The sequence below is a fragment of the Furipterus horrens genome, unplaced genomic scaffold, assembly GCF_987537825.1.
Source record: "Furipterus horrens unplaced genomic scaffold, mFurHor1.1.pri manual_scaffold_1, whole genome shotgun sequence".
Taxonomy (NCBI): domain Eukaryota; kingdom Metazoa; phylum Chordata; class Mammalia; order Chiroptera; family Furipteridae; genus Furipterus; species Furipterus horrens.
Window position 1 is genome coordinate 187,064,442 of NW_028327171.1, and position 27,018 is coordinate 187,091,459.

The window sequence follows — 27,018 nt, forward strand, 5'->3', positions numbered from 1 at the left end:
ACACATAAGTTATGCATTGCTAGGTATGGAAACACAAAGAAGTACTACATGGAAAAGGGCACCATCCCTGCCTGCTAAGAGCAGACAATCTATTTGAAAAAACAGTATAGTGTGATGGGGAAATTTCAGAACAAAATTTAACCGCGTTCAAAACTTGGCTCTGTGATTCCCTTGGGTAAATATTATTTAATGTCTCTGCCCCTCAATTTCCTCATCTGTGGAGTAATCCCACTTTGCAGAATTAGAAATGATACATCTAAAAGGCCTAGCACAACACTTACCATGTTGATGGTAAATAACTGTCACTATTATTAAGAACTGCACATAGAGTACACAAGACTTTGTATGACGACCCCCACAGAGTGTGGAACTATGACAGCAAGTGCTGGAGGGAGGGACAACTGGTAGATTTCTGTGGAGAAAATTTTGACAACAGACATGTGGGAGGAAGAAGTTCTTAAGCACAGGCAGAGAGGTCTCAAAAGGGAGGAGATATTCAAAGGAGATGCAGAAGCCCAGTTTGCTTGCATAGCAGTGATCATTGCTTCCTTTTATTCCTTTTAACTATGGACTGAATTGTGTCCCCCCAACCCCACAAATTCATACATTGAAGTCCTAACTCCCAGTCAGCTGGCACATTGGCCTGGGACTTTGCAGCCTCCGGGTGTGCGAGAAACACATTTCCGTTATTTAAGCCACCCAGACTATGATATTCTGTTACAGTAGCCCAAGTGGATGTTGTTTGGGGTATTAACATACCCCGCTTTAAAACTTGCCTCTGCCCCACTTCCTTGCATTTCTTAGCAGCCATGTGATATTATTCTGGCCAATGGTCTGTAGATGGAAGTCCATGAAGGTAGGAAAGAAGAGAGGGAGAATTCTTTCCAAATAAACAGCTGATCTCTTTTCCTTCCCTACCTTCCTCCCAGAATGGAAATATGATGCAGCCACCACTGTGTGATGTAAGCCACACATGATGGACAGAGAAATAATGAGATAAGAACCTGGGTTGTTGATGACTTCATGGAGTCTTATCCTGGACTTTCTACCTGAAGATCTGAACGGTTTGTCAAGTTTCCTATTTCATGCAAACGAATCTTAACTGAAACAGCTCGTGTCTTTGAAAATGGTAGGAGAGAAGGCAGGAAATGTAGATTGGTCAACCTGTCAAAAAGTTTTAATTGTCTATATCCTAGAACATGGGTGAAGATTTAAAACTTTTGGAAAAGAGATCAATACTATTAAATTTCTGTTTAAAGAAGACTAATGGGAATTAAGGTGCAGGATAGAAGGGAAGTGGCCGAGATAAGGAGAGAAACATCATTTTTGAAGTTGTGGTAGAATTTGAAGCACTAATAACAACGGCCTAAAACCAGGAGCAGTTGGGGCAAGAAGGAGTGAGCCAACATAAGGGTGACCTTAAACTGCTAGGTTCTTTAGGGCTTAGTAACTAATTGGATATAGTAGGCAAGGGAGAAATGATCAAAATGAATGGATTTTTAACTTGTGTAATTAAGAGGATTTAATAGAAATTTGGAAACTAAAAGGAGTTGCTACTTAGGGAAATTATAAAATTAAATTTCAACAGTGAGTTGAAACTAAGTTTGCATAGTTTGTAGAAAACTAGAGATTGGCAAGTTATGAAGAAAGGACCTATCATTTCTTGAGGACCTACTCTGTGTGAGGCGCACTTTTGGTCTATTCTTTTATTTAATCTTCACCCCAGGGTTGTGAAATAATGTCAATAGTCATGATTTATGGATGAGGATACCACCTTAGGGATGCTAAGTTTATTGCCATTGATTCAGAGATACTTGGGTATGGAACTGAGGGAGCAAGTCTGTCTGGTTTGGTGAATCATCCATCAAGAATATAACATTAAAGCCACAGAATTAGATAAAATCTCTAAGGGAAAGTACAAAAAAAAAAAAAAAAAAAAGGATGGCTGTGGGCAGATCATTGAAAACATTTTTTTTCAAGGCAAGAGGAATATTGTCAGAAAAGCCTTTGACACAGAGAAGAAATTGAACTAATATTATTACATATTACAAGTCTTTAGTGAAAGAATTCTATTTCTTAGACAATCTGGCTTGAATTCTACTAGGGCAAATTGCTTAATTTCTCTGAGACTATTTCCTTTCTTGTAATGTGGAAATAATAACCTTCCCTTTATGGGTTTTTATGGATAACAAAAAGAGAAACTAAATGTGAGTATGTCTGGCATGGGTTCTGGTACAAAAGGTACCCAATGAATGTCTGTTGAAAGGATAAAGTACAGGTGACAAGGCAGTCTGTAGAAATCCCACAATGTGGTCTAGAATTTATTTTTTAATCCTCACTCAAGGATATCTTTATTGATGAGAGAGAGAGAGAGAGAGAGAGAGAGAGAGAGAGAGAGAGAGAGAGAGAGAGAGGTTGTCTCCTGCATGTGCCCTGACCGAGGATCAAACCCACAACCTAGGTATGTGCCCTGACCAGGATCGGACCCTTGACCTTTTGGAGTTGCATTTTAAACTAGGAATGTGTACTTCTGTCAGAATGGCCATCATCAATATTAAAGTTTCTAATTGTGTATTTCTCATCTTTAAAATTACTTTTGGGGGTATATTTAATAATATTAATACATGCAGATAATTTATAAATATTCATATATGCAGAGATCCTGGTTAAAATAGTTTAGAAAAAAACTAACCAACTTACAAGAAGCACCTCAAAAGATGCCCTCCCTTCCTCCCCCTTTTTTACTTCTCTCATTCATCCTATAATAAAGTTTAGATCTATGCCAGCTTCTTAAGTTATGTAGCATCTCTTCTGGCAATTGTTCTAGGAGCCCTAGCAAGTTAAGTTTTATTGACTGACGCAATGTTTGAGAATTACTGTTTGGGGCACTTGTTAAAACAGAATCCCAGGTCTCTTCCTTAGAGATCAAATTTAGTAGTTCAGGGGAGAACTGTGGATCTGTTTACAAACAATGTCTAAATCATTCCCATTATCATGTAATTTGGGAAACTGGGCACCCAGGAATATATAATATATCAAGTCAGCATAAGGAAAGTAGAGAGCAGGGTCTTTGGCAGAAACATAACTGTACAATTCCTTCAAATTGAATGTGAACCACAGAATGTCCACACAAATGCACGTGCGAAGTTATGAAATACCAAACTGAGAAATACTAAATTTACCTTGCTGCCAATAGTTACCTGTGATGTATCATGTTTTTCATATCCCAAGCTTAGGCATTCAAATTTCTAAAACGCTGGACATGCTACAAAGAAGTCATGTTTAAGGGTATGTTTTCTGTGAGATGGTATTATGGCAAGTATGTAAACAGGTAAGCAATCTCTGTACCACATGTACTTATTTACCAAATTTATTGTTGAACATTCAGAACACCAGATTATGACAGATTGGAAAGAAAGCACCAAAAATCGCTACAAATTAATACCTGAGCGGAGACTGAGGGCAAATATTCACCTATTAAACCTTACACCAGAATGTTGAAACACAGATTAAAAACATTCACAACACTTTACAGAGTACAATAAATTGCATTTTGTGAATTACAATCAGTTAATGTAATAATGTTAATTATAACCATACTAAAAATACATAGAAAATTACACATAAGTATACTTAGTACACCATATATTGTACAAAGCACGGGAAAAGATCATGCATGATTAAATGAAAGATCTGCAAGGTGACAATATTTTTCAGTATATACTATAGGACAAATTTCTTTGTACTTAAGTATTGTTACTATTCATTGCATTTTCTGGATGAGAACAAAATTATCAACTTGCAAATAAATGAATACTGAGTCTATCTCAGCATAACACAGTTTATCTTCTATAAACTTTTAACTGTAATATAAAAACTGATGCAGATTAACAGCCTTATATTTTATTACCTACCCTTGCCCAAACTACTTCCAACTCAGTTGGACTATGCTTTTAAGGAAAGACATGTTTTCTTTCTATATACTCTTAGAGAAACCTATATTTATATCTTTGTGGGAAGGTAGTGAACATAAAATGGGAAGAAAGAAATGTGTTGAGTTTACATTCAAAATTAAAATAGAAAAATATACAACAAATTACGAGAGACATGGGCTTCCTTTAGCAGAGACCATGAATGTCCTATGAATGAAATAATTTGTTTTAATAGAAATTATACCCATTATTTTAAATAAGCATTGTAAAAAATGCCAACTCTTTACATTAAAGAAACAAACAAAACTGGAGCCAGTTCTCTCAAATCTTAAAAATAATTAGCAAAGAAAAACAGAAAAGGGGAAAATAATATTAAAAATATACTACATGAAACTGAGTTTAATTACTGAAAAATCATTTGGTGAAATTACTTTATTTTACACACAGATACAAACCTCAATCATGTGAGGAAAAATATGTATAGGGCTTAGGGAAGAATTTGCCTTTGATACAATAATTATGAAAAAAGACATAAAATTACATTGAAGATTAAGATTAATCTTTCCATGTATAATAAATTCAGAAGTGCCACCACCATCTCCTAAAAAAGTATTTTCATAAACTTTTGCCAAACATAGATTTCTATATCTATAAAGTATAAGTCAATTTTAATTTGAAATGAGAACTCTGGAAATTAAGAGCTGCCTCTAGAGCAAAAATTCTACAAACACTAAGGGAAATATTGGTCAACTTTAAAATTTTTACTTCACCAACCTCAAAAAAAAGGAGTTGGGGCCAGTTTGAGAAGACCACCAATAATAAAACATACAGTTAAAAAATTGCAGGGCATTCCTTCATCATTTTAAGGCACAGTCTATTTTATCCCAAACGACTATAAGTTCAAGGTCACAGTGATAATATGCATTCAGTTTTGGTCTGGTTTCTCACGGGTACATTGCTACATTTAGTTGGTCTAAGCTTAAGAAATCGTAATACAATCATGTTAAAATAATATATTTAAGTCATTTTTATATTTTTTAAAATGTAAATACACAGTACAATTTCCTAATTTATATACACTAAAAACTGAAGTTTCCCCCCTTCACAGTGGAGGAAGAGAAGGTTATTTCTACCAATATTCAAACAAATATATATTTGATTATGTAGAAAGCATGGTTATGTTAAATACAGGCATCTCCTACTTAGGATAAAATTATTCAACACAAAGGACAAACTCACCCCCAAAAAAGTGTTCACTTAATTTTTAGGTCTTGTACATCATCTTTTTACTAATATCCACAGTCCCCACCAGATTATTGAAAAAACTGTCACTAAATCAAGGCTAAACATTTTAATATTTGGCTTTCTCAGCTGCCTCTTCACTTCCAAGGCTACTTAGGTAAACTGCATCAACATTATGAGGCAGAGAAATGGTGATATTAAATTAAGGGAAATACTATAATATGAGGGACTAAAATTCCCTTCAAGAATTTGTATAAAGGAGAAATTAAAGAATTTTAACCAGATAAACATAAGTTTTTGAGTCTATCATATTTCTACTTTTCTCTCCAGAGTACAACACTATATTAACACTTTAGCATTAACATCTTGATTTTTTAAGATTTCCTTTTAAGATATGCATTTTAAAATATTTGCTTCATTGTACTATGTTAGGTTCTAGTGAATAATTTTCTCCTGTAAAACACGTGACTGTACAAAGGGACTGAAAGGAAATACAAAGAAAACAAATTCTATAAACCTTCATTACATAAATGAGACACCTGTACTAAAAATGATCTGTGCGACAAATTATTTAAAGTTTTACATCGTAGAATGAATCTAAAATAAGACTGCTTCAAATGATTACTTCAATTAATTACTGAAAGTTCATTATTGGGTAAACTAACTTTTACCCCCCAAAATCAGAGAATATTATTCCAGAAATCAGATGAAATAGAATACAACTGTGCTATAACTTTATATATTTTCAAAGAAAAATTAGGGTATGAAATATAAGTTTTGAGGATTTACATATTTAATATAAATCCTAAATGAAAAACACTGAAAAGATTATTTTTACTTTAATCCCAATAGGCTAAGAAAAGTTCATTGGCACAAATATCTGGAGGTATTTTACACTTTTGTTTAGCTTTGGTGGCAAAGTGTTTTGCTAACCATATGAATACAGTTATATTTTCCAATGTAGAGATTTATGTTTAAAAAAAAAAAAAAACCAAATGTGTCTTTTTTCTTAAAAAAGGGATGTAAAAAGTCCAATATGAAACAAAACAAGTGCATTATGAAATACAAAATATGCCTATCATTTAGGCTTCTGAACAGTTAATAGTACTATGCTTTGTGTATAAATCCTTTATTATTAACCTTACTACTATACAAATACTAAAAAACAAGATCACATTTAAAAAATAGCATACGAACTTTACAAAAACGGCTACCTTTAAACTTTTAAAACTAAGATTAGAATTCAAATACGCAAACAAATTTATACTTAACCAATCAAAATACGTCAACAGTTTTTCTCATAAGTGTTCAAAGTTACAATGTACAGAATCAGTACAGAATAATTTTGACTCATATATATCAAGTTATATACAAAGTCATCAGAAATTAACTGGTTACTTGGTATTTCAAAACAGTCATTTTTAGAAGTATAACATGCCAAACACTTTTAGTAAGCAGTGTACTTGATTTAAAAAATTTCAGCCATGGACAACGGAATCAAGATGTAGGTTAGAATATCATCTAACTCTGGAAGACATTTTACCAATTCATGTGTACTGTTACACAGGGGTAGGCAAAAGTAGGTTTACAGTTGTGAGTACATAAGTTTACTTTTGTTATTATTTTTTACTTTCCATATGAACAACCGTAAACCTACTTTTGCCCTTCCCTGTATTTATGTATACCATTAATGAAATAGCAATCTATTGTCACTATTTCAAAATTTTATTCCATTCTTAAAACTGTTATTAATATACAAAATTCATTCTTCTGTATTCATAATAAATTATCAAAGAAAGTGAATTCTTGAGCATTACACATATTAGGATTTGGATTACTGATCTGACTTTCCTTTCCTATCGTCTTTATTAACAATAAGGAATGTGAGTAGTCTCATAGGCTTTCTATTGCCTTAGGCTGTTAAAACTTGTGAAAGAATAAATAAAAGTTCATTAATTTACTAAGATTGCAAATGTAGCACTGTAAAGTTTTACACTAAACCTTATAATAAAGCAAGACATTATTCTAATTTAGACCGAATGCTTAGGATGAAAATACAGGCCAATTGTATTATCTGAGGATTCAAGAATCAACAGCGCTAGTTTGTCTCATAATCTCTGTTTCTCCCATTTCCCCAAGAGCTTTCAGGAACTAAACTGGAAGTGGAGTTTTACTTCCTTTTACTTCTCTTGCCCACTTTCTCTGAGAAGTGCTAATGAGCAGTGAGATGAACTAAATAAACTATGCTGTAAGTAGAAATTCGGGAGTTACGTAGAGGGACTAGATCATGAAGAGATCAGATATTATGCCTCTCATACGTACGTGTGTGATGGACATGTGTACTGTCTGCGTGAGTGATACGATAACCAACAATAAACATTTCTTAGGCCTCCTACAGTTCCTTCTTTCTTTATCCTTGCTACATAATCATGTAGATATCACAGATGAATTCAATCAAGAAAAGGTTTCCATTATATATCTAAATGTATCTGACCAAAATATAAAAAAAAAACGTGATTGATACATGATCAGTGTATACTGAAGAGACTTAAAAAAAAAAATCAATGTTGACCAGGCACAATGGTTTTTTTAGGACCGCTATTTTAAATATTTTCATTCTGGTGACAAACAAGTAAAGTGTTAGCAGAACCGGTTTAATTTCTGGCATGAAAGAGATCCAGAAAAAAGAGCTTTAATGATTTCTATTATGTTAGCAGATCTAAATGATAAAAGAGGTAACTTAACTCGAGAGGAGGCTTTAGAAACACTGAAAGTACCAGTGTTTTTCCTACCCAGTCTATATTTGATCTAGTTATCAACAATAAGGTCCAAGAGTAATTTTTATAAGCAAAAAGTTACTCAAAACTCAACAAGTTCTAAATAAAAATGTAACATTAGAGCTCAGAAGTTTGTTGAACTAGATAATCCCTAACCACCGATAAATAATTTTATTTTTAGTAATATTGATAGGCTGTAAGCATGACAGAAACAATGTGTGACTTAAACACAAAAGCACTTTCCTTTACTCAAATGACAGAAACATCCATTTTTGCTCATCTTCAGAGCCAACCTCCTCTCTGGTAGTTATTTGGGTTTAAAGTGCATCAAGAGTTGGTGAAGACCCTGTCAAAATGTTTTTAAAAAGTCTCTATATTTATGCATATAATGGCTGAAGACCTAACCTACTGTTGTTCTACAATGTTTAATTAGAATCCTTTTTATAGCTCTAAAATGAAATATTTTGTTGGAATAAATAAGACTTTAAAACTTGATAACTACGCTCACATGAAAATATTTTAGTGACAATTAGTGTGCCTAGTTTGCTGTTTTAAAAAGCTAATGTACAATACTACTCACAAATGAGAAATTTAAGCTTGTTACACTTTTATTCATGAGCAGTACTGACTAAACAAGGAGACTTCAGGTCACATAAACACAATGATTACGGCTGTCAATAGGATTCAAATTAATGAATTTTTCTAAAGTTATTTCTGTATATAAACCTAAGTTCAAATTCAGAAATAGTTAAGTGACACATTTAATCTGCAACCTGAGGTACAATTACACCTATGAAAAAATAAAAGATACCATGTGTATGAAAGCTGTTCACGAGAATACGTATAGCTAAACATTGGCAGATGAGCCCTTCTTTAAATATACGTGCAGTATACCAAGGGACAAGTGTAAAATCTAATACATTCCCTTTCCTTTCAGGTACTGAACACACAGGCATTTTGCATTTTATCCCTCTGGCTACTTCTCTCAAAAAAGAGCCTGGTACGTCTGCCGTGTATACTATGAGGTTACCACTTCCCTTTAATGGGATTAGCAAGTGAAAATACAACTTCTGAACAATAGGCATGAAGCTGGGAAAGACAACGATGGAATCAAACTCACAGGCCTTAGAAATGATAGCAAGGCCCTCTTTAACTGATGCCAACAGAGCAAGGACCTGAGGACCAACTGAGGAGAGAAGTGGGGTAACCCTGTACAGGCTGTAACGCGGGGGGTAACCCTCTATAGGCAGTAACAGCTGAGAGGTTGTAATGGAATCCAGATGCAACAGCAGATAAAATGAACTTGGTACTCTAGTACTAAGAAGGACACAAGTTCACAGGTACAAGAGTGGAATTACTGAGACTTAAGGACTTGAGAGGTTTTAGGTATTTACAGCATTTACATCTAAAGGAAGGGCTCTGTTAGCCAGGGATACCTCCACCGGAGTAGTTTATCCTTTCTTAAGGCAAAGATACCCAGCTCCATTACCCACTTCCTACTCTTGTAGCTAAAAGTGAGCTGAAATCTGAAGTGAAAGAGAAATATCATTCTCTTATCTGTCTCTTTTCTGATAAATTAAGATTCATTCCACTGTTAAACCTAGTGGCTAAATCCTCCAATTTATTCAGGTATACTGTTTATACTTATGCTATTAATGGGGTAACAGTTTGTTATTCCATTAATATTATAATTTTATACAACAAAAGTGGTACTGTACTTGATCATGCTAACTTTTCCCCACAGTAATCAAAACCTGAAAACCCAGAGTTATTTCTGACCACTGGAATTTAGTTATTTTAATAATCCACCTTGACCTGAGGCACTTCTGGCAACCATGGGTCAATGGTTAAACTGGTAAAAAAAAAATGGTACAGAATGAACTGACCTGCTCCAATCCCAGTAAGTAAATGTCTTTAAATTTAACCATAGGTCTCTGTAATTGTCTTCTCATATTCACCAAAAATAAAACTAAGATTTGGATTTGAAAAGTAACAAGAAAATTGTATTAAGTTGTAAATTTGAATTATTTCTATCAGTGTTGCATTGATTATACGAAAATCTGTCTCCTTAGAATAGTTATATTTTCACAGATGTAAGAAAACAAAAGGTCTACGCTGTTGACCATGGCTGCCAAGAACTGACCAAAGACTCTTCGTGGATACTTCATTTTTGAGAAACCAAACAGTTGTGAATTTCATCAATCTTTTAAGACTCATTTCTCAATTTAAGTACTGCAGCAAATACAAAGTAACCCACTTTTCAGAAGAAAGTTTGATGAAATGAGCAGAATACTTGAGGTGAGATTACAAAAAATGCTCTACATTTACTAAGTGTTTAGGAGAAGATCCCTAGCACGATCAGTCAGCAGACCAGCTGATATGCAGAGGAGTCCTCAAAGACAGTGTCCACCATACCCTTTTACTGATTTTTAAAAAAATGAGTATACACAGATGCCACACCACAAAACAGAACCATGCTTCAACTACTCTCTTCAAGCATTACAAAACTAAATTCCTATTTTCAATGTTGTAAAAATAGACGTGTCTTCTCCAAAGGATCATGTTGTCCACACTGACAGATCTGTGGAACCCTTCTTATTACTGACCCTAAGGGCAAAAATCAGCATTATCATTCCTTAAATCCAATCCTACATAAAGTTGCACAATGCATGGAGTAGGAGAGGAATTAAAACAAAGCATGGAACCCTGTATAAGTGTGTGGACCCGAAAGCAATCACACCAACAGCCAGAGGAAGTGGAAATTGTGAAGTAGTCTTCAACAATTTACTGTAAAAAGAGAGAAATATGTATTATGTAAAGTACATGTGAGGAAAAACAATATGTTGATCATTTATACAGTTTTCAGAAAGTGTTCTAAGTGATTTTAGATGAAATCTTTTTTCATGTAATGAATTTAACTGTCCATAATTTTAAACATGATCAACCCAAGCCATATTTTGGCTAGAAAAAATATTTCTATAAGTAAATAACTAGCTTTGTTTAGTCTTTAAAATTTTAACAACAGAAAAATATTAGTTGGACTTTTATTCAGCGAATCTACCTACCTTTAGAAATCTACCCTAACAAATATAATCAATAATGTTTACTAAGACTTAGCCACAGAAATATTTAACCTTACTTAAAATAGCTTAAAAAAAAAAAAAAAAAAAAGGAAAGAAAGACCCTCAACCAAAGGAAAAAAGAACCATCTTTAATTCATAATAGGAGTACTTAAGGCAAGAAAATAAATATTTCTTTTAAAATTTTTTATTTATTTATTTTCAGAGGCAGGGGAGGGAGAAACAGATGTGCCAGAGAAACATCGATTGGTTGCCTCTCACACGCCCCCAACTGGGGACATGGCCCGCAACCCAGGCATGTGCCCTGGTGGGGAATGGAACCGGCAATCTTTCGGTCTGTAGGCCAGCACCCAATCCACTGAGCCACATCAGCTAGGGCAAAACTAAATATTTTTAAAGGAAAAATACATATGGTCCCTGGCTTACGATGGTTAGACTTAGGATTTTTTGACTTGTCAATGGTGCGAAAGCAATATGAATTCAGTAAAAATTATAATTCGAGCCCTGGCTAGTGTGGCTCAGTGGACTGATCACCGGCCTGTGAACCAAAGGGTCACTGGATCGATTCCCACTCAGGGCACATGCCTGGGTTGCAAGCCAGGTAACCACACATTGATGTTTCTCTCCCTCTCTTTCTTCCTTCCTTCTCCTCTCTCTAAAAATAAATAAATAAAATCTTTAAAAAAAATTATAATTTGACTTTTGAATTTTGATCTTTTTCCAGCTGGCAATATGTGGTAAAATAGTTTCTTGTGATACTGGGCAGCAGTGAGCTGCAGCTCCCAGTCAGCCATGCAATCTTCAGGGTATACAACCACTTCTTTACAGTGTAGTATTAAGTGCATTTTTGGATTACGATATTTTCAATTTATGATAGGCTTATCATGGTGTAACCTCATCCTAAGTCAAGAAGCATGTGTACTATCAAGAAGGTTTATCACTTTTTACTTTGAAAATAGAGAAACTGAGAATAAGAGGGGTTAAGAAACTTGCCTAAGGATATAGAGCTATTAAATAGCAGAGCCAAGATTTAAATCCCACGTCAGCCTGATTCTATAATATCTGCACATATCTGCCAGAATCAATGGAAAAGGCTCTGAGAGGAAACAACCAGTCAATGAAAAGTCAAGTTTTTATGGAGAATTTTAAACATACACACAGTAGACTAACAGTAAAATGAACCTCATGTACCCATCACCTAACTTCAAAAGTTATCAAGTCATGGCCAAACTTACTTTACCTATATTCCAGTCCACTTCCATTCCTATATTTTTTGGAAGAAAATCATAGACATCATATCTTTTAAGGGTTAACTTTTTAAAGAAAAAACATTATTATATCCTAATAAGTAAGACCCATAATTAAGAAAACAAGTATAATATACTTCATATAAACTATATTTGCATATACACCATAGTTACCATTATAGCTTTCCCTTTAGGAATTGTCAAAGTATTTGGAATAAAGAGCATGCTTCATTCATAAAATAAAAAGTGGGAAAAACCAGGAATATAGATGAGAAAAAGAAAGATTAAACAACCATACCTTGATTTTATTGAAACTGTGTAAGTATTTCCAAGAATGGCCATAGTTGGAATAAGAATAAATGCCAAAGGTTTACATGGATCAGGATTAAGTTTATAGTAATACCTACATCAAAGAGAAAATAAATAAATAAATCAACACAGCACACCAGATCATTTTAAAGTGTCATAATCATCAAATTCAATAATTTTCAAAACATTCCAGTAGCAATACAGATACAAGAGCTCTAAACAGCTAAGGAAATCTTTGATAAATAATTTTGCTCTAAATCATCTTTATATCCAGGTTTTTTTGTCTTTTTTTTTTTTTTAATCCTCACCTGAGAACATGTTCATTGATTTTAGAGGGAGAGAAGGTAGGGAGAGAGAGGGGGAGGAAAAACATCGCTGTGAGAAACAAACATTGATTGGTTGCCTCTTGCACATGCCCCGACCAGAGACTAAACCCACAACCTAGGCAGGTACCCTCACCGGGAATCAAACACCCTTTCTGGTTTACAGGCGATGCTTCAACCAACTGAACCACACTGACTAGAGCATATACCCAAGTTTTATATGAAAAATTACGTTCAGACACTTCTAAAGGAAATGACAATATTCACTATAAAAGCATTCCCTCTTTATAAGTATATCCCTCGAAGTTCATATATAAATTTCATAAAACAAATTATTTAAAATACATTAAGGCTGCTCTATTTTAAAAAGATAAAAAATAAAGGTTTATATCATGTAATTTGTTTCTTATCTTTCTAAAATTCAAATTCTCATCTGTGAAATAACTATAGACTTTCAGAATCATAACTTTGTGCTCCTTAAATTTCTCTCCAAATCTGTGAACAAAAATCTGGATCATGACTAAAATAAGGGGAATAGGAAGGATATTAAAATCTGGTAACCTGTGATTTAATTTATCACATTTATTTTGGTTCTGATTTTTAAATAAAATACTTTCAGCATTTAGATAATCTAAATATTTTGAATAGTTTCTGTACACTATATTGAGTAGAGGTTCAATTATTACTTAGATAGACAGACTATTTTTTTAAACAATTTATCAATAACTAAATAGTTTAGAAATATTTTGGAGGGCATTTCAGACTCTTATTTGACCTAGGACATTTATCTGGTAGGACAGCAAATGATGGTTTTCAGTAGTAAGATAGCTGATCATTTATTTTAATTAGATGTATGGGACATACTAGAAAAGTACACACTTCTTTCATTATTGCTAATATTTTTAAATGGAACCTTTTTTCTTACCCCCAAATTTAAGAAAACATAAAACTGATCATGAATTGGAAAATACAGCACTAGCATTATGAATACCTTAAATCAACAAAATAAAGCACATTTTTACATGTGTAAGTCAAAGAAGGCTAAAGGTGACAATTCCCTCTTTTGGGGGTAAGACTTTGGAGAAGTTTTTCCCAAAGTTTATATTCTCATGGTAAGGGAGAAAATGTGAATGTATGAAAAATAAATTTCAGGAGATATATAGCTTCCTGTGCTTGAGGTAGTTTTATGGATCATTAGGAATCTAGCAAGTTTCTACTTATAGATATTTATTGTTTCAACCACATAAATTAAATTATATAAAAAGACACACCTAAGATTCTTTAACCAGTAAATTAAAGATGGCATGCTGAGTAATACAATCCATGTTAATAAGTTAATCACAGTACTGTGCATGCGAAGACTATCTTCAGCATCACTGGCAGATAAACGAAGATGGTGTGCTGCAGAGTCTTTATGGTGATTGGATTTTTTTTCACTTCTTCTAGAGTGTTTTGGATTCTATAAACCAAAAACGTAAAAATATCATGATAGTAAGTAAAATTTAAGTTTATTTTATTTAGAATCATATTCAGTTATTTAACTGCTAAATAAATACATCTTTCCATCATGAAATTGATATAAAATACTGAAATTACCTCGTTTTAAAGTGGTTATCAGTTATAACTTTTATTCCTTTGACTTGCTATTCCTACTGCTGAGAATATATCCTCTAAGTAATTACTCAAAATAAAATTTAAAATATAATTTGTAACAATAATAAGTACGGACAAAGATCAAATTAAATTCAGATAATGTAAGTGCATTTTAATATTGATTAGCTTCACTTTTCTTAAAATTATTTCAGTTCTTAGTACTTTTTAAACACTGTAAAATTCCAATATCTTTTTAAAACTTTAAAAATTTCCCATGTTCTTTCATGTTAAAATGGTGTAGAGTTTTGAAAATAAAACTTACCACAGTTTGGCTATTTTTAAAATTTGTTAGACTGACTTGCAGATGAACAATCTAGGGGAAAAAATGAGCATTTTATTTCACTTTTATTTTGAAAGAAAAACAACCATTTATATATTAAAATTGAGAAGCACTCTAACCTAAAGTTTAAGAGAAATAAATAAAAACTACACATGCTTGCTACCATGGATTGAAAAAGAGAAATAGAGTAATACAAACTTCCAGAGTATGTTGGGGCCAGGATATATTGCTATACCTTCCACATTGTGGAGTCTCAGAATGATGCCTTGCTATAACAACTTAAAGTGTCTTCTGAGTAAAAAAAATTGATTATATTCAGTATAGTAAAAAGACTAACATGCTTTATATATTCTAAGTCTTTGAAGATCTAAAACCAATTATATTTGGTGGTGAAATATTTACAAGAATCTGAGAAAGTCTGTAAGTTTAATTTATTAGATTTGCTTAAGTATTTGAGAGAGTTTTGCTTATTTGGTCAGTTGTTTGAAATAATCGATTAAAAATTCAAAATATTACATTTATAAACCCAAGTAGTGCTAAATTTTTTTCTGTGATAAAAATAATCTATAATGTGTATGTACTGGGTTGGCCAAAATGTCTGTTCAGTTTTTTTCCATAAAATAAAAGACACATTTTTCCTTTTCACCCATAACTTTATTGATTTGGATATTTTGAGTATGTTGGCTATCTCCCACTATTGGCTTCTAGTGGGTAGAGAGGCCAGGGATGCTGCTAAATATCTTCCAATACATAAGATAGCCCACAGCAAAGGATTATTTGGCCAAAATGTGAATAGTACCAAGAAACTTCACAAACCGCTTTTGACATGCTCAGATCAGTCACAGCACTTTCTCCATACTCTGCACAAATTCTTTTTTTTTTTTTTTTTTTTTGCATTTCAGTTGTGTTTTTACCTTTATTGAAATAATAAAGCATGACATGCTGAGAATGTTGCGTATTTTCTTCCCTCTTCAATATTAAAATGGCTACACAAAAATACACCAATATTGATAAGATTTCTTTAAAGCATGCTGATACGACAGCTGTCACAATACAATCTAACAAATTTGTTCCGAATGAAGTTAAAGACCACTAAGTGCTATTAGAGCCATCTTATGGAAAAAAACAAATGAACTTTCTGGCCAACCCAATACTTTGCAATTATTTGGTTGATAAGTTCAATCAAAAGAAAGGGGGAAAAAAAACAGGATAGTTCAGGTTCCCAAACCATTAACTTGGTCTAAATTATCCCATTTGATCTCTTCATTAAATACAGCATTTGCAAAAGTAGTCATTGGGATATTTTAGACATAATGGCTCTTCAAAACCCAGAGGCATCTGAATGAACGTTTGTTTAAAAAAGAAAGAAAAATATTATCCATTCTGGTATCAATTGTGGAGAGTATGCAGTGCGTGACATATTTTCCTGCAAAGCTATCAGCTTTCTTGGAAGTGTTTTTACTTCCCCAGTAAAATTACTGGCCTAATTATTTTTATCATTGTCTTCTGATTCTTCAGCAACATACATAACATTTTACATTATTTCAGCATGACTGATAGTTCCATCCTACTGACATGACTTTTTGCTTTACCCATAATTTCTGTTCAAAGGGAGGTGTGGATAAAAATTGCTCTACTAACATGTTTTTTAATTAGTTAACATTACTTGCAAGAGCAGGAAGCAATTTGAAACAGATTATATCCATACCCCCCTCACTTTTTTAAACAAACTAACCAAACTCAGATTAATAATTTCAGTTTTACAGTTAACTATATATTTTAAATAACTAAGATGTTAAAAAAAACTCTACCCTTAAATTAAACCTGTTATATAACATAAGATTACTGCAGTGATAATTAGAAATTTTCATTACCAACACCTACAGGAAATTCTATGCCTGCCTTCATACAAAGCCCAACCATTGACTTCATAGATCTGACATACCTTAAACACATAGTAAAGATAAGTAAGAAGTATGGCCAATGCTCCACAAGTTGCCCAGCTGACTATGATCAAAACAATGGTCAGAAAGGGTAAGTCTGGGGACATCATCTTGATATCTTTAGGAAGTTCAGAGGGCCTGGAAAAACAAGAATAAAACTGTTAAGTTACTTATACAGTCACATATAAGAGGAAAACAATATAGTATTCCTCCAGGCCTTCCTGCTTACTAATAGGCAAGTACCATAAAGTTAACAGTATGATAGTTTTTAATACAGGCAAAGGCTGACACATATTTGATTATAAATTCTGTAATATACTGTGATAGCTCCTCTTCCATTTAGATACCCTATGGCTGACATTTGTACTAAGGATGAAAAAAATGTTGCTAAAGATAATCAATATTTACAGGCCTTGTGCAATATATTTCTGATCTTGATAGATAGTTTTGTGTTTCTTAAAGTCTCAAGATCACTCACATATGTGATGGTTTCAGAAGCCCCTCAAAAGGGTGGAGGAAGAAGCTACATACCACGGTCCCCTCTGTTACTGTGAATCATGTGACATGCTTGGCGAGCAGCAGTGGCAAAGGAAACTAGATCAGTGGTTTACCAGAAAAGCTACCAGTAATTTCAAATGATCTTTGCACGTATAATGAAACTACAGGCAATGCTTTTGGAGTTCTTACACATTTCATCTAATCTGATCCTAAGTATCTTGATTGGAGTCTCTTGCCCTCAAGTTTGAGAAAGTCAGCATAATAAAAGCATTGCTGGAGAAAAAATTCCTAAGAAAGATTTGTAACAGTGAAATTTAAAAATACTTGTATAATCTGCCTAACTTTTTTTATTAACTCAAGCAATAAGGTCAAAATCAAATGCAGTATTTAACTTGAAATAAATGATTATCTCTGACAATGACATAACTTTTAATGCTGATCCACCTTTTGCTAGTTATAAATCTTTCCTTAGAAATTATAGTCTAGTGAAAGCAAATTAATGTTAAGGTTCCTCATCAGATATAATTTTTTTCTTAATAAAGAGCAACAGGAAGCTTTCAGTCACTCATTGTTTACCTTTTCAAAGCTAGCCACAATGAAGAGAGGAGTCGCACTGATGTAGAAGAGAGCAGGCCACCCCAGTAGGCAGTACACGTTCCAAAGAGAAAAAGAACCAAGGATACAAGGGGGAAACACATACTCTGACTAGTTAAAACGATGGCATCTAATTCTGGTAACAATAAAACATCCCATAATTCTTTAAACCACTTATACCTGTGGATAAAAGAAAATACAGAGTAAAAGCAAAAGAAAATCAACAACTGACAGTCAAGGATTTAATATCTGAGGTGCATGACCATTCACTAGAGTCCCCAAAGTACCATGATATCTATTTTGTAATTACACTAAAAAACAAATTTCAAGTCATTTATCTTCCAAGTGAATCTACTGATCTTCCAGGACCTGAGTCCTGAGTTTTAGTGCAGCCTGACTGCTCTCTATTGTTCCTTGTAATCAAGTAGTAAGTGGTCTTATTTTTAAGTTAGAAAGCCAATAGCTAGCTTTAATGACAGAAGAAAAAATAACTTAAGTAATGGTTCTTAAGCAAAAACCAACTTTGTATAAATTAAGAATGGAAAGTTAAGCAGGGTAGAGAAATCTAAAATACACTTGGTATGAGAAGAAAAATTGATCAGGGGCACTGTCTCATCAATTTCCTATAATGGTTGTATGCATGATCTGGGATATTCAAAGATCATGGGCCATATACATCCCTTTGCAAATGTTAAAGGCCTGTTAAATTTAGTCTAAATTTAGACTGATATATATATGGAAGTTCAGTAATTACTTTTGAAGTAAATGTTGATATACTTATGAGGCCTTTGTCGAAGAGAAAAATCCCATTTACTGAAATAAGTTAATTGCCATATTTGTATGAAAACTTATATTCCATTATGAAGAGAAAAATGTTTATATACAACACAACATTAAACTCATTATCATAGAAAATAAAACTTACCCCAACAGAAACTTAATCATAATTACAAAAGGATCAACTTTGTATGGTTTGGCTTCTTTATCCAACATAGTAGCATATTCTAAGCAATGACCTGGTGATTTTAAAAAACTGTATGTAGCAATTAATTCACAGTAATTAAGGATGACACATTATATCCTGCATTGTCTGTAAGAGCAACATATTTCATCTCAGAAAAGGCAAAGGATCTTCATGACTATCACAGAGGCTCTGTTCAAAAGACTAAATCTAATAAACAAACTGAACTAACAAGCAAAACAGACTCATAGATAGAGAGCAGGATGACAGCTAGTGGTGGGGAGGCTAGGGGGTGGAGGGATCAAGCAAAAAGGAAAAAGGACTCATGGACATAAACAACAGTGTGGTGATTGCAGGTGGGGAGGGGGCTGTAAGGGGGATAAATGGTAATGGAAAAATACAATAAAAAAGATTAAAAATTACTGTAATACAATGGTTCTCATACAAGTGTACACTTTCAGTCACCTGTGAAACAAATTCTGGAGCCAAGTCTGGGATTTTACCATCTGTTTTTCACAAAGCTCCAGAGGTGATTTTTTAAAAAACAACTTTATTAGATATAATTCTTATACCACACAATTCATCCATTCAAAGTATATGCCACTCAGTGGTTTTTAGTATATTCATCACATATCCACCCCCACAATAAGTCTTAAAACACCTTCATTACTCCCAAAAGAAACTCTGTTCTCCTGTCACCTTCAATGTCCCCCTCATTCCAAGGCAACCACTGATCTAGGTTTCTTTCTCTGTAGATTGGTCTATTCCGAGCATTTCACATAACTGGGATCATATACTATGTGGCCATTCTTCCAATATTCATCCAGGTTGTAGCTTGTATCAGCAGGTTTTGTTTATCCATTCAACAGTTGACGGACACTGGGTTGTTTCCACTTTTTAGCTATTAAGAATAGTGCTCCTGTGAACATTTGTGTGTAAGTTTAGCGTGGGTGTATGTTTTCATCCCTCTTGGGTGTATGTCTAGGTGTGGAGTTCCTGAGTCATATGGTAACTCTGTTTAGCCATTTAAGGAACTGCCAGACTGCTTTCCAAAGCAGCTATTCCATTTTTGATTCCAGCAGTGCATGAAGATTCCAATTTCTTCACACCCTCATTAACACTTGTAATTCTCTCTTTTTTTATTTATAGTCATTCTAGTGAGTATGACCTATGATAATTTTTGGTAGACATCCTTGATTCAGAATTACTTCTTTAACTGGTTTGAGACTTAATCCTATACTTAAATTCTCTAGATTAACCACTATCATATATCTCTGGGGTCTCTGTGAACTATCTAGATACACATATGTTTAAGAATTTCAAAAAATTTATATTCAGGTATGGGATGTCATAGTGCCAAAATAATCTCTTTATTAAAAGATTGGATCTGGCAGAGGGCACTGAATGTTGCTCCTTTCTTCCTGGAATATAAATTAAATCAGGTTAAAGTGAACACTAAAGCCACACTGGAAACTGCAAGAAGTCATTGAAAGGGAATGAGTAGCTCCGGAAGGACTTGGCAAAATGGAAATAGTGGAGATTTTGGACTGCTTTTATATATTTTTGGCCCCATTCTCTCTTCCTATGTCTTGCCTCCCTTGATTACTGTCCAAACACAAGGACCTGACAAAGTTGAGCCTCCTGAGAAACTATTCTAATTGGTATTCTTTGTGGAGGGCTTGTCTCATGTACTATTTGATATATATTCTATATTTACCTTCCAGATCCATTCTTCATTCTTTACTTTGCTCTAAATTTTGGGAGGCTGATTTTTATGGACTGGCTTCTAGTTAGGTTCAGTGAATGAAAGGCACTGGCAGATAGGAGAAGGGATGAAAATAAAGTTAGCCTGTGTATTTCCCATCTTTTTTCTGCTGAGACATAGGTTCACAGTGGCTGCAAAGCCGCTCTACCCAAGGCTGCAGCTGCAGTAACGCTGTCCTCTCCTGCAGCTCTCTGGCCTTGCTCTCTTCCTTGCCCTGGTATCTACGGTTTCAGACGGCTCTGTTGCTAATCTGGCACTTTATCATTTCTTGTTATCCTACACATACCTTGATACAGTCCCTTTGTTAAACTCTCAATTATTCCATTCAGTGGAGCCAGGACCTAATTAATAAGAGTTGATACAACTCAAATATTACACTGAATGCCTACAATGTGCTCAACACTAATTAGGAACCAGGAATAAAATAGAGAACAAGATCCCTGTAAATAAGCCTCTACATATTAAGAGATCCTCAGAAGAGAGGGAAGAAACTGCAGGCACAAGGGTGTAATATGGAGAAGACAAGTAGGACATTTTCTTGGGGATCTTTTAAAACTTAGAGGATCTCAAAGTAAACTTGGAGAGATGAGTTGTAAATTATCAAGAGATTGATGTGTCTTCCTTAGCCACTTGACAGATAAAAAAGTAGTAATGAAGCACTGAAGAAGGGAGAGAGGAGGGAGGAACAACATTCTTACCTGCTGAGAAAAGGGAGTATAACTGTCCTCCGTAAGCAAGAAGGATGCTAGATATAACATAAGCAGGAAGAGCCCCTCCGTGAAATCTAACTACCTAGAAAACAGGCAAATCAATGGACAATTTCTGAATATTCATGTTGATACAATAAGTGTACATTCACATGAAATAAAAATGTTGCTCTTCATTATTCCATGACATGGCCACAAAGGTATTTCCAGTAATAGGTATCAAAACTCTATATAAAATAAATGTTAATAATACATAGCATATTAGAAACATGGTATCTGAATTTTTCATCAAAGGCATAATAAGGAGGATAAACAGAGTAGCAAGTGCTACAAACTTTTTTATAAGGCACTTTTATTGAGCATTTACTATGTACCAGGTGCATTATTAAACATCTCATCTGTATTATCTCATGCTCTCCTCCTAAATAGCCTTCAAGGTAGTTCTTATCCCTATTTTATAGATAAAGATGAATAAGATATATTATACAACTTCAACTTATTCTCCTCAAGCAAAATTTGTAAACAAACATGAAGGAACAGCTTCTTAAATCTTTTCAATAATTTGAGAAGGACTTAATTCAATTACCACAAATTCTTTGACATTTTTAAAGTACCCACTTCTGATCCTATAATACCCACATACTCATTTTCTTGAAACATTTCCATATCTAAACAAGAATTTTAGTCTGTTTTTGATGTACATATAATTATGTTTGACTATGGAACATCAAAGATTTTCCTTGTCACTAATCTTAATTATGATGCACCAGAATGATATAAGGGAGTGTGTTATATTCTCAGCCCATGCCTTTTGGATATACAAAAACAGAATAGCATGAATTCTTCTCTTATATTCCAAGAGATAATTTTTCTTAATGATTGATCCCTTAACTTTTTATTTATTATAATGTTCCATGATGCTATTTTCCAACTTATACTAACATTAATCTTTTCTTTCTAGTGTAGCACAAAATTTTTACACATTAACTTACAATGTTCTAATGTTCACAATTTTAATGATTACAATCTAGTTCTCATTTGGTTGTTGTGAGAATCAAATGAGATAACGCATATAAAAAAGTTTCTAATTTAATTTTGATTTGTAAGTTTTATTATAATTATAGAATCAAATGGTTTAAATTAAAAAATATTGTTATGCTGGGATTGTAAAACACAAAAAATAAAGTGAAAGTATAAAAGGCACAATAAAAATTTTAGTGAGTATTAAAACTGTATACTTTTCCTGACTAATCATGTTATCTACAATATGTCCTGATTGTACAATTTTGCAAATTATAATGATGTTGAATAATATAGTAGTTATGCTACTTAATAAGTTATTTTTTAATACTATTTACTTATAAATTAAAGAATGATACTCTCCAAATAAATTTAAACTATTTTTCAACATGTTTATTGAATATTATTTCCTTTTACTTTTTACAAACTGAGCATGCACAAAATTAAGTTCTTTGAAAATGTTTATTTATATGAGAGACTACAGATTTTATTAACTATGAATTATAGTGTACGGCCAATATGAAATCTTAATATGACATTCATTTAGCCAAGAATATTAATTTGTTTGAGAATCAAGAATCAACTCTCATTCCTAGAAAGTATCAAGCATGAAAGCATCCCCTAAAAGCAAGGGTGGCCAAATATGGCCTGTGTGCCTATGCATAGTTTTTAGATTTTATTAAAGTGGAAACAAGAAGGAAAAAGAAGGAAGAAGCAGCTGCAGTAGTGCTGGCAGAAGCAAGAGGCCACATGTGTGTGGTCTGCTAAAATACTTACTATCTGGCCCTTTACAGAAAAAGTTTGCATCCCCTGCCTTAACAGTATCTGTTCACAAGGCAATAAAAAAATCAAACAGGAGTCTCTCTTACCTGCCCAAGTATTTGTGAAAAGGAAGTCCTAATTGTCACCTAGGTTAGAACAATCATTTAAAAAAGGTTATTTCCTTAAAACTGTTCCAGTTCACATTTTATTAAGTTGAGCCTTTTATTAATCATTAACTTTTTTATACTAATAAACCTAAAGGCACTCCAATCTCAGAATAATCCTCTGAATCATCAACATTTCATTTATATCAAGTTTAAGTTTACTGTTTAGTATGTTTTCCCATATTCCAGTTCTTTGACAATTGAATGAATCCTATGGTATATACAGTAACCCTTTACTAACTAAAAATATCTAATTAACCAGACTATCTTATTACCAGATTATGCAAGCTAAAGGAATTATTAAATGACTGAATCCAGAAGCTATACATGTTTGCTGAGAAATTAAGTACAAATTAATCAACCTATTATACACTGTACAGCACTAAGGAGAGTTAAGCTAAACCACTTCTGAGTGAATTTTATAAAAAACGGGCTTTAAATGATATAAGACCAGGAACAAACAGCACATTTAGTAAAATTTAAACCAAAACAGTATTTTAAACAGATATTCATCATTAATTATCTCTAGCATAAATACATCTTTTTTGATATTAAGAAGTCTGAGAAAAGGAAATAAATCTTCCACAGGGAGGTAATAAAATGCCTATAATTTTGTCAAAGATGACTTTTTGAAAACATGAAGTATTTGTAAACACATAAACATTTTGAGAATGCGCAGTATTTGTAGACAAATTATTTACACAACTGTTAACTATCTCTGTAAAATATGGAGGTACAAGTTAAAAACCATGATAGCCCTGTAAAATTCTTCAACGTTAGAAACAGGAAGCAAGATATCAAAGCATTAAAAAATTCCATGAAATCTAAAATAACTCATAATATTGGTCCAACTGAAACTTGGTTGTAGGAACAACTCTATTTGTTTGACCTACCAATTCTAGTTTATCCTAAGAAAGTTCTAATAGAGAATTCAAATATTTAAGCCTGGTTTAAAGCAGTTGAGTAGAAACAAGGTATTTCACATAAACCAGAAACCTGTGATGCTACCACAAATGTGTACTTCAACCACTGAAATCTGGAATCCTTAGAACCTGGTATTTCTAATACAGGGAGGGACTCTTTTAGTTCATGAATCCTTAAGTTAGTAAAGTGTTACTCTGGAGTTCTACTTCCTTTCTCTTAGCACAAAGAAATCTATGTGATATTAACACAAACACAATAGGCACTAAATTGCACATATTAATGACTGACAGAGCCTAATATAATTAGTGAAAAGGAAAGAAGAGTCTTAAGCTTATACAGTAGTTAGAAACGAATATACATCACGTTGATGACTGAATTTAAGCCACATAAGCCACTTTCATGTTCTTCAATTTATAAAGGATTCTGGACTTTTGACTTCCAAACTGAAAAGGTTAAACTGCAGTCTCAATTTTTATTTTATTTTATTAATTATTAAAATGTATACTTTCAGTGGTCCAGCAAAGAAAATACTGAGGTGGTGCTAACAGGTAAAATGAAGAAAACTTAAAGTAATATAAATGTCTACTTATTTTTTAAAATAAATGTCTTATTTCTATCAATATTTATTGCCTTCCATATCACCATATAGCTGAAGCAATTCTAAAAATATATTTCCAGTTTATTCTATAACTAAATCTTAAAAATTAAGCAAATATACAGCTTACCTCATACTGACAGTCTGATGATGTGTACATTTTTAATAGAGCTACATGGCTGTCATTATCTGGTTGAGCAACATGAAGCTTCAGGGAAATTTCTGTTGAAGATGGAACCCTGAAAAGTAACTTAAATATTAGTTTTCAAATACAAAATACTATTGAATAACAATGGCTAAGTGAATCCATGGCACAATACAATGCGATAATGTAGAGGAAGCTAGATGTCAAGACACATTATTATGGATGGATGCTTCCAGTCATAATACAGTCATCTGAATGCTCCATTTGGGTCATAGGAGTTGGGGGAGATGGTGGAAAAGGGTTCATGTTTCAAGCAGTGAAGGTTTAAATTCTGTATCATTTAAATAAAAATATTATATATTATATTACCTATGGGTACAATGTTACAAAAAGGATACCTACATTTTTGCAGAGAAACTTTAATAATTTCACCATGATTTACATAAAGTAAGTAGACTGTATATTATTCAAAAGCACAAAAGTTTAAGATACATTTTTTCATATACTTACTGTGCAATGGTTAGTGAATCTTCATAAGACCATGGAATATGAAGTTTATAGATACTAGTTATTTCTTCTGTGAAAACATAAAGTAAATATGTATTACTACCTTATGTCACATTAAATGTTATATAAGCTACTATAATACCTAATTATACAATTGCCCGTTTCATAAAAAATCAGTAAGTTATATCATATAATTAGAAATTATGGAAAATTTAGTAATAATGTTTCATAAGACTTACAAAAGATATTAGAACATATGGGAAGTACTAAGAAACTGCAAAAACATTAAACCACTAAATCAGAATTACTATAATAAGACAGCAACATATATAGCATTTTTAAAATGTGGATATTTAAACTAAAACAGATGAAGATGCTTTCTAAAAAAAAGGTCTATGTTAAATTTGTTAAACCTGTGAAAATACAAACAGCTTTTGTATTGTATCATATTAAATTTTACTTCACGTAAAAAATATAGAAGCATAAATATTATGGAAATTCCAAGTGAAGACCTACTGACTCATCAAATGACAGTACCATTATATTTTTTCAGAAAACAGACTTACCTTTGACTCCTGAGCACTTGCTTACTACATTGATTTTAAAAGCTTGGTATATCTAATAGAATTTGATGACAAAAACAAAAACAAAAGTTTATTTGTTTGTTTAACTAAACAGTGAAGTAAAATTAAATCCTTGTTATAGTCAGGATAATTACCTGTCCAAAGTTCAGAAGCTCTATATTATAGAACAGACCATTTGTATTTAATATCGCTTTCCTTGAAGATAATCCTGTTAAATTAAAAGTACTGCATTGCTTAGAATGTCAAAGAATTTAAAAAGTACCAAATGCTTAAACAATGTTAACAAAATACCAACAGATTTTTAATAATAAAAAAGTTTATAGGTTCTGATTTCTGACATGAAAGAATGAACTCCTAAAAATCCAATCCTCCTTCAATAAACTCTGAACAAAACATTGATAATGCCATTCAATCACATGTATTTTTTAAAATCCTCACCCAAGGATACGTTTATTGATTTTAGAGAGAGAGAAAGCGGGGGAGAAAGAGAGAGAGAAACATCAATTGGTTGCCTCCTTACTCGACCAAGCTAAGGATCGAACCCACAACCTAGGTATGTGCCCTTACCAGGCATCAAACCTGCAACCTTTCAGTGTACTGGGATAACACTGCAACCAACTGAGCCATCCAGCCAGGGCCACATGTATGTGTTTTAAAAAATCAAGTACATATTTCCAATTTCAAAAAGGTATGCCTTCTTGGTAGATCTCTTATTTTATAAGCTTGCTATCTTTAATGAGGTAGGTGATACAGAGTTGTCATTTCTGTATTGTTCTGAGTATCCTTCTACCGAAAAAAAAAAAGGGTAGAGAAGGGATAAAGTCTTAAAGGAAGTTTCTTCTACCAAGTAATATAAATTCTTCTCATGAATACATACAAGGGCACAAGAGCCAACCTAAAAAGAAATTCCAATATCCAAAGCTGAAAAAACTTAAGCAAAAAAACCCAACAAACAAAAAACAAAAAAAACAAGATAAACAGAAAAAATAGTACTGGATTATAATGC

The 27,018-nt window shown here is 33.0% G+C and overlaps 1 protein-coding gene across 1 annotated transcript in view; it reads right to left on the minus strand.

Annotated features, from left to right (window-relative positions):
• Nucleotides 1–9,911: 9,911 nt before the first annotated feature.
• PGAP1 (post-GPI attachment to proteins inositol deacylase 1) overlaps nucleotides 9,912–27,018 on the minus strand; it is a 71,305-nt gene continuing 54,198 nt past the window's right edge. Inside the window, exons 15-27 of the mRNA XM_090268329.1 lie at nucleotides 26,147–26,220; nucleotides 25,995–26,046; nucleotides 25,432–25,498; nucleotides 24,907–25,015; nucleotides 23,201–23,239; nucleotides 21,303–21,396; nucleotides 18,804–18,894; nucleotides 17,861–18,058; nucleotides 16,789–16,924; nucleotides 14,826–14,876; nucleotides 14,182–14,369; nucleotides 12,577–12,681; nucleotides 9,912–10,738 (exon numbers count right to left, since the gene is read on the minus strand). Coding sequence (XP_090124455.1) covers nucleotides 10,600–10,738; nucleotides 12,577–12,681; nucleotides 14,182–14,369; nucleotides 14,826–14,876; nucleotides 16,789–16,924; nucleotides 17,861–18,058; nucleotides 18,804–18,894; nucleotides 21,303–21,396; nucleotides 23,201–23,239; nucleotides 24,907–25,015; nucleotides 25,432–25,498; nucleotides 25,995–26,046; nucleotides 26,147–26,220 — 1,343 coding nt within the window. The 3' untranslated portion in view covers nucleotides 9,912–10,599. The remainder of the gene's footprint in view (nucleotides 10,739–12,576; nucleotides 12,682–14,181; nucleotides 14,370–14,825; nucleotides 14,877–16,788; nucleotides 16,925–17,860; nucleotides 18,059–18,803; nucleotides 18,895–21,302; nucleotides 21,397–23,200; nucleotides 23,240–24,906; nucleotides 25,016–25,431; nucleotides 25,499–25,994; nucleotides 26,047–26,146; nucleotides 26,221–27,018) is intronic.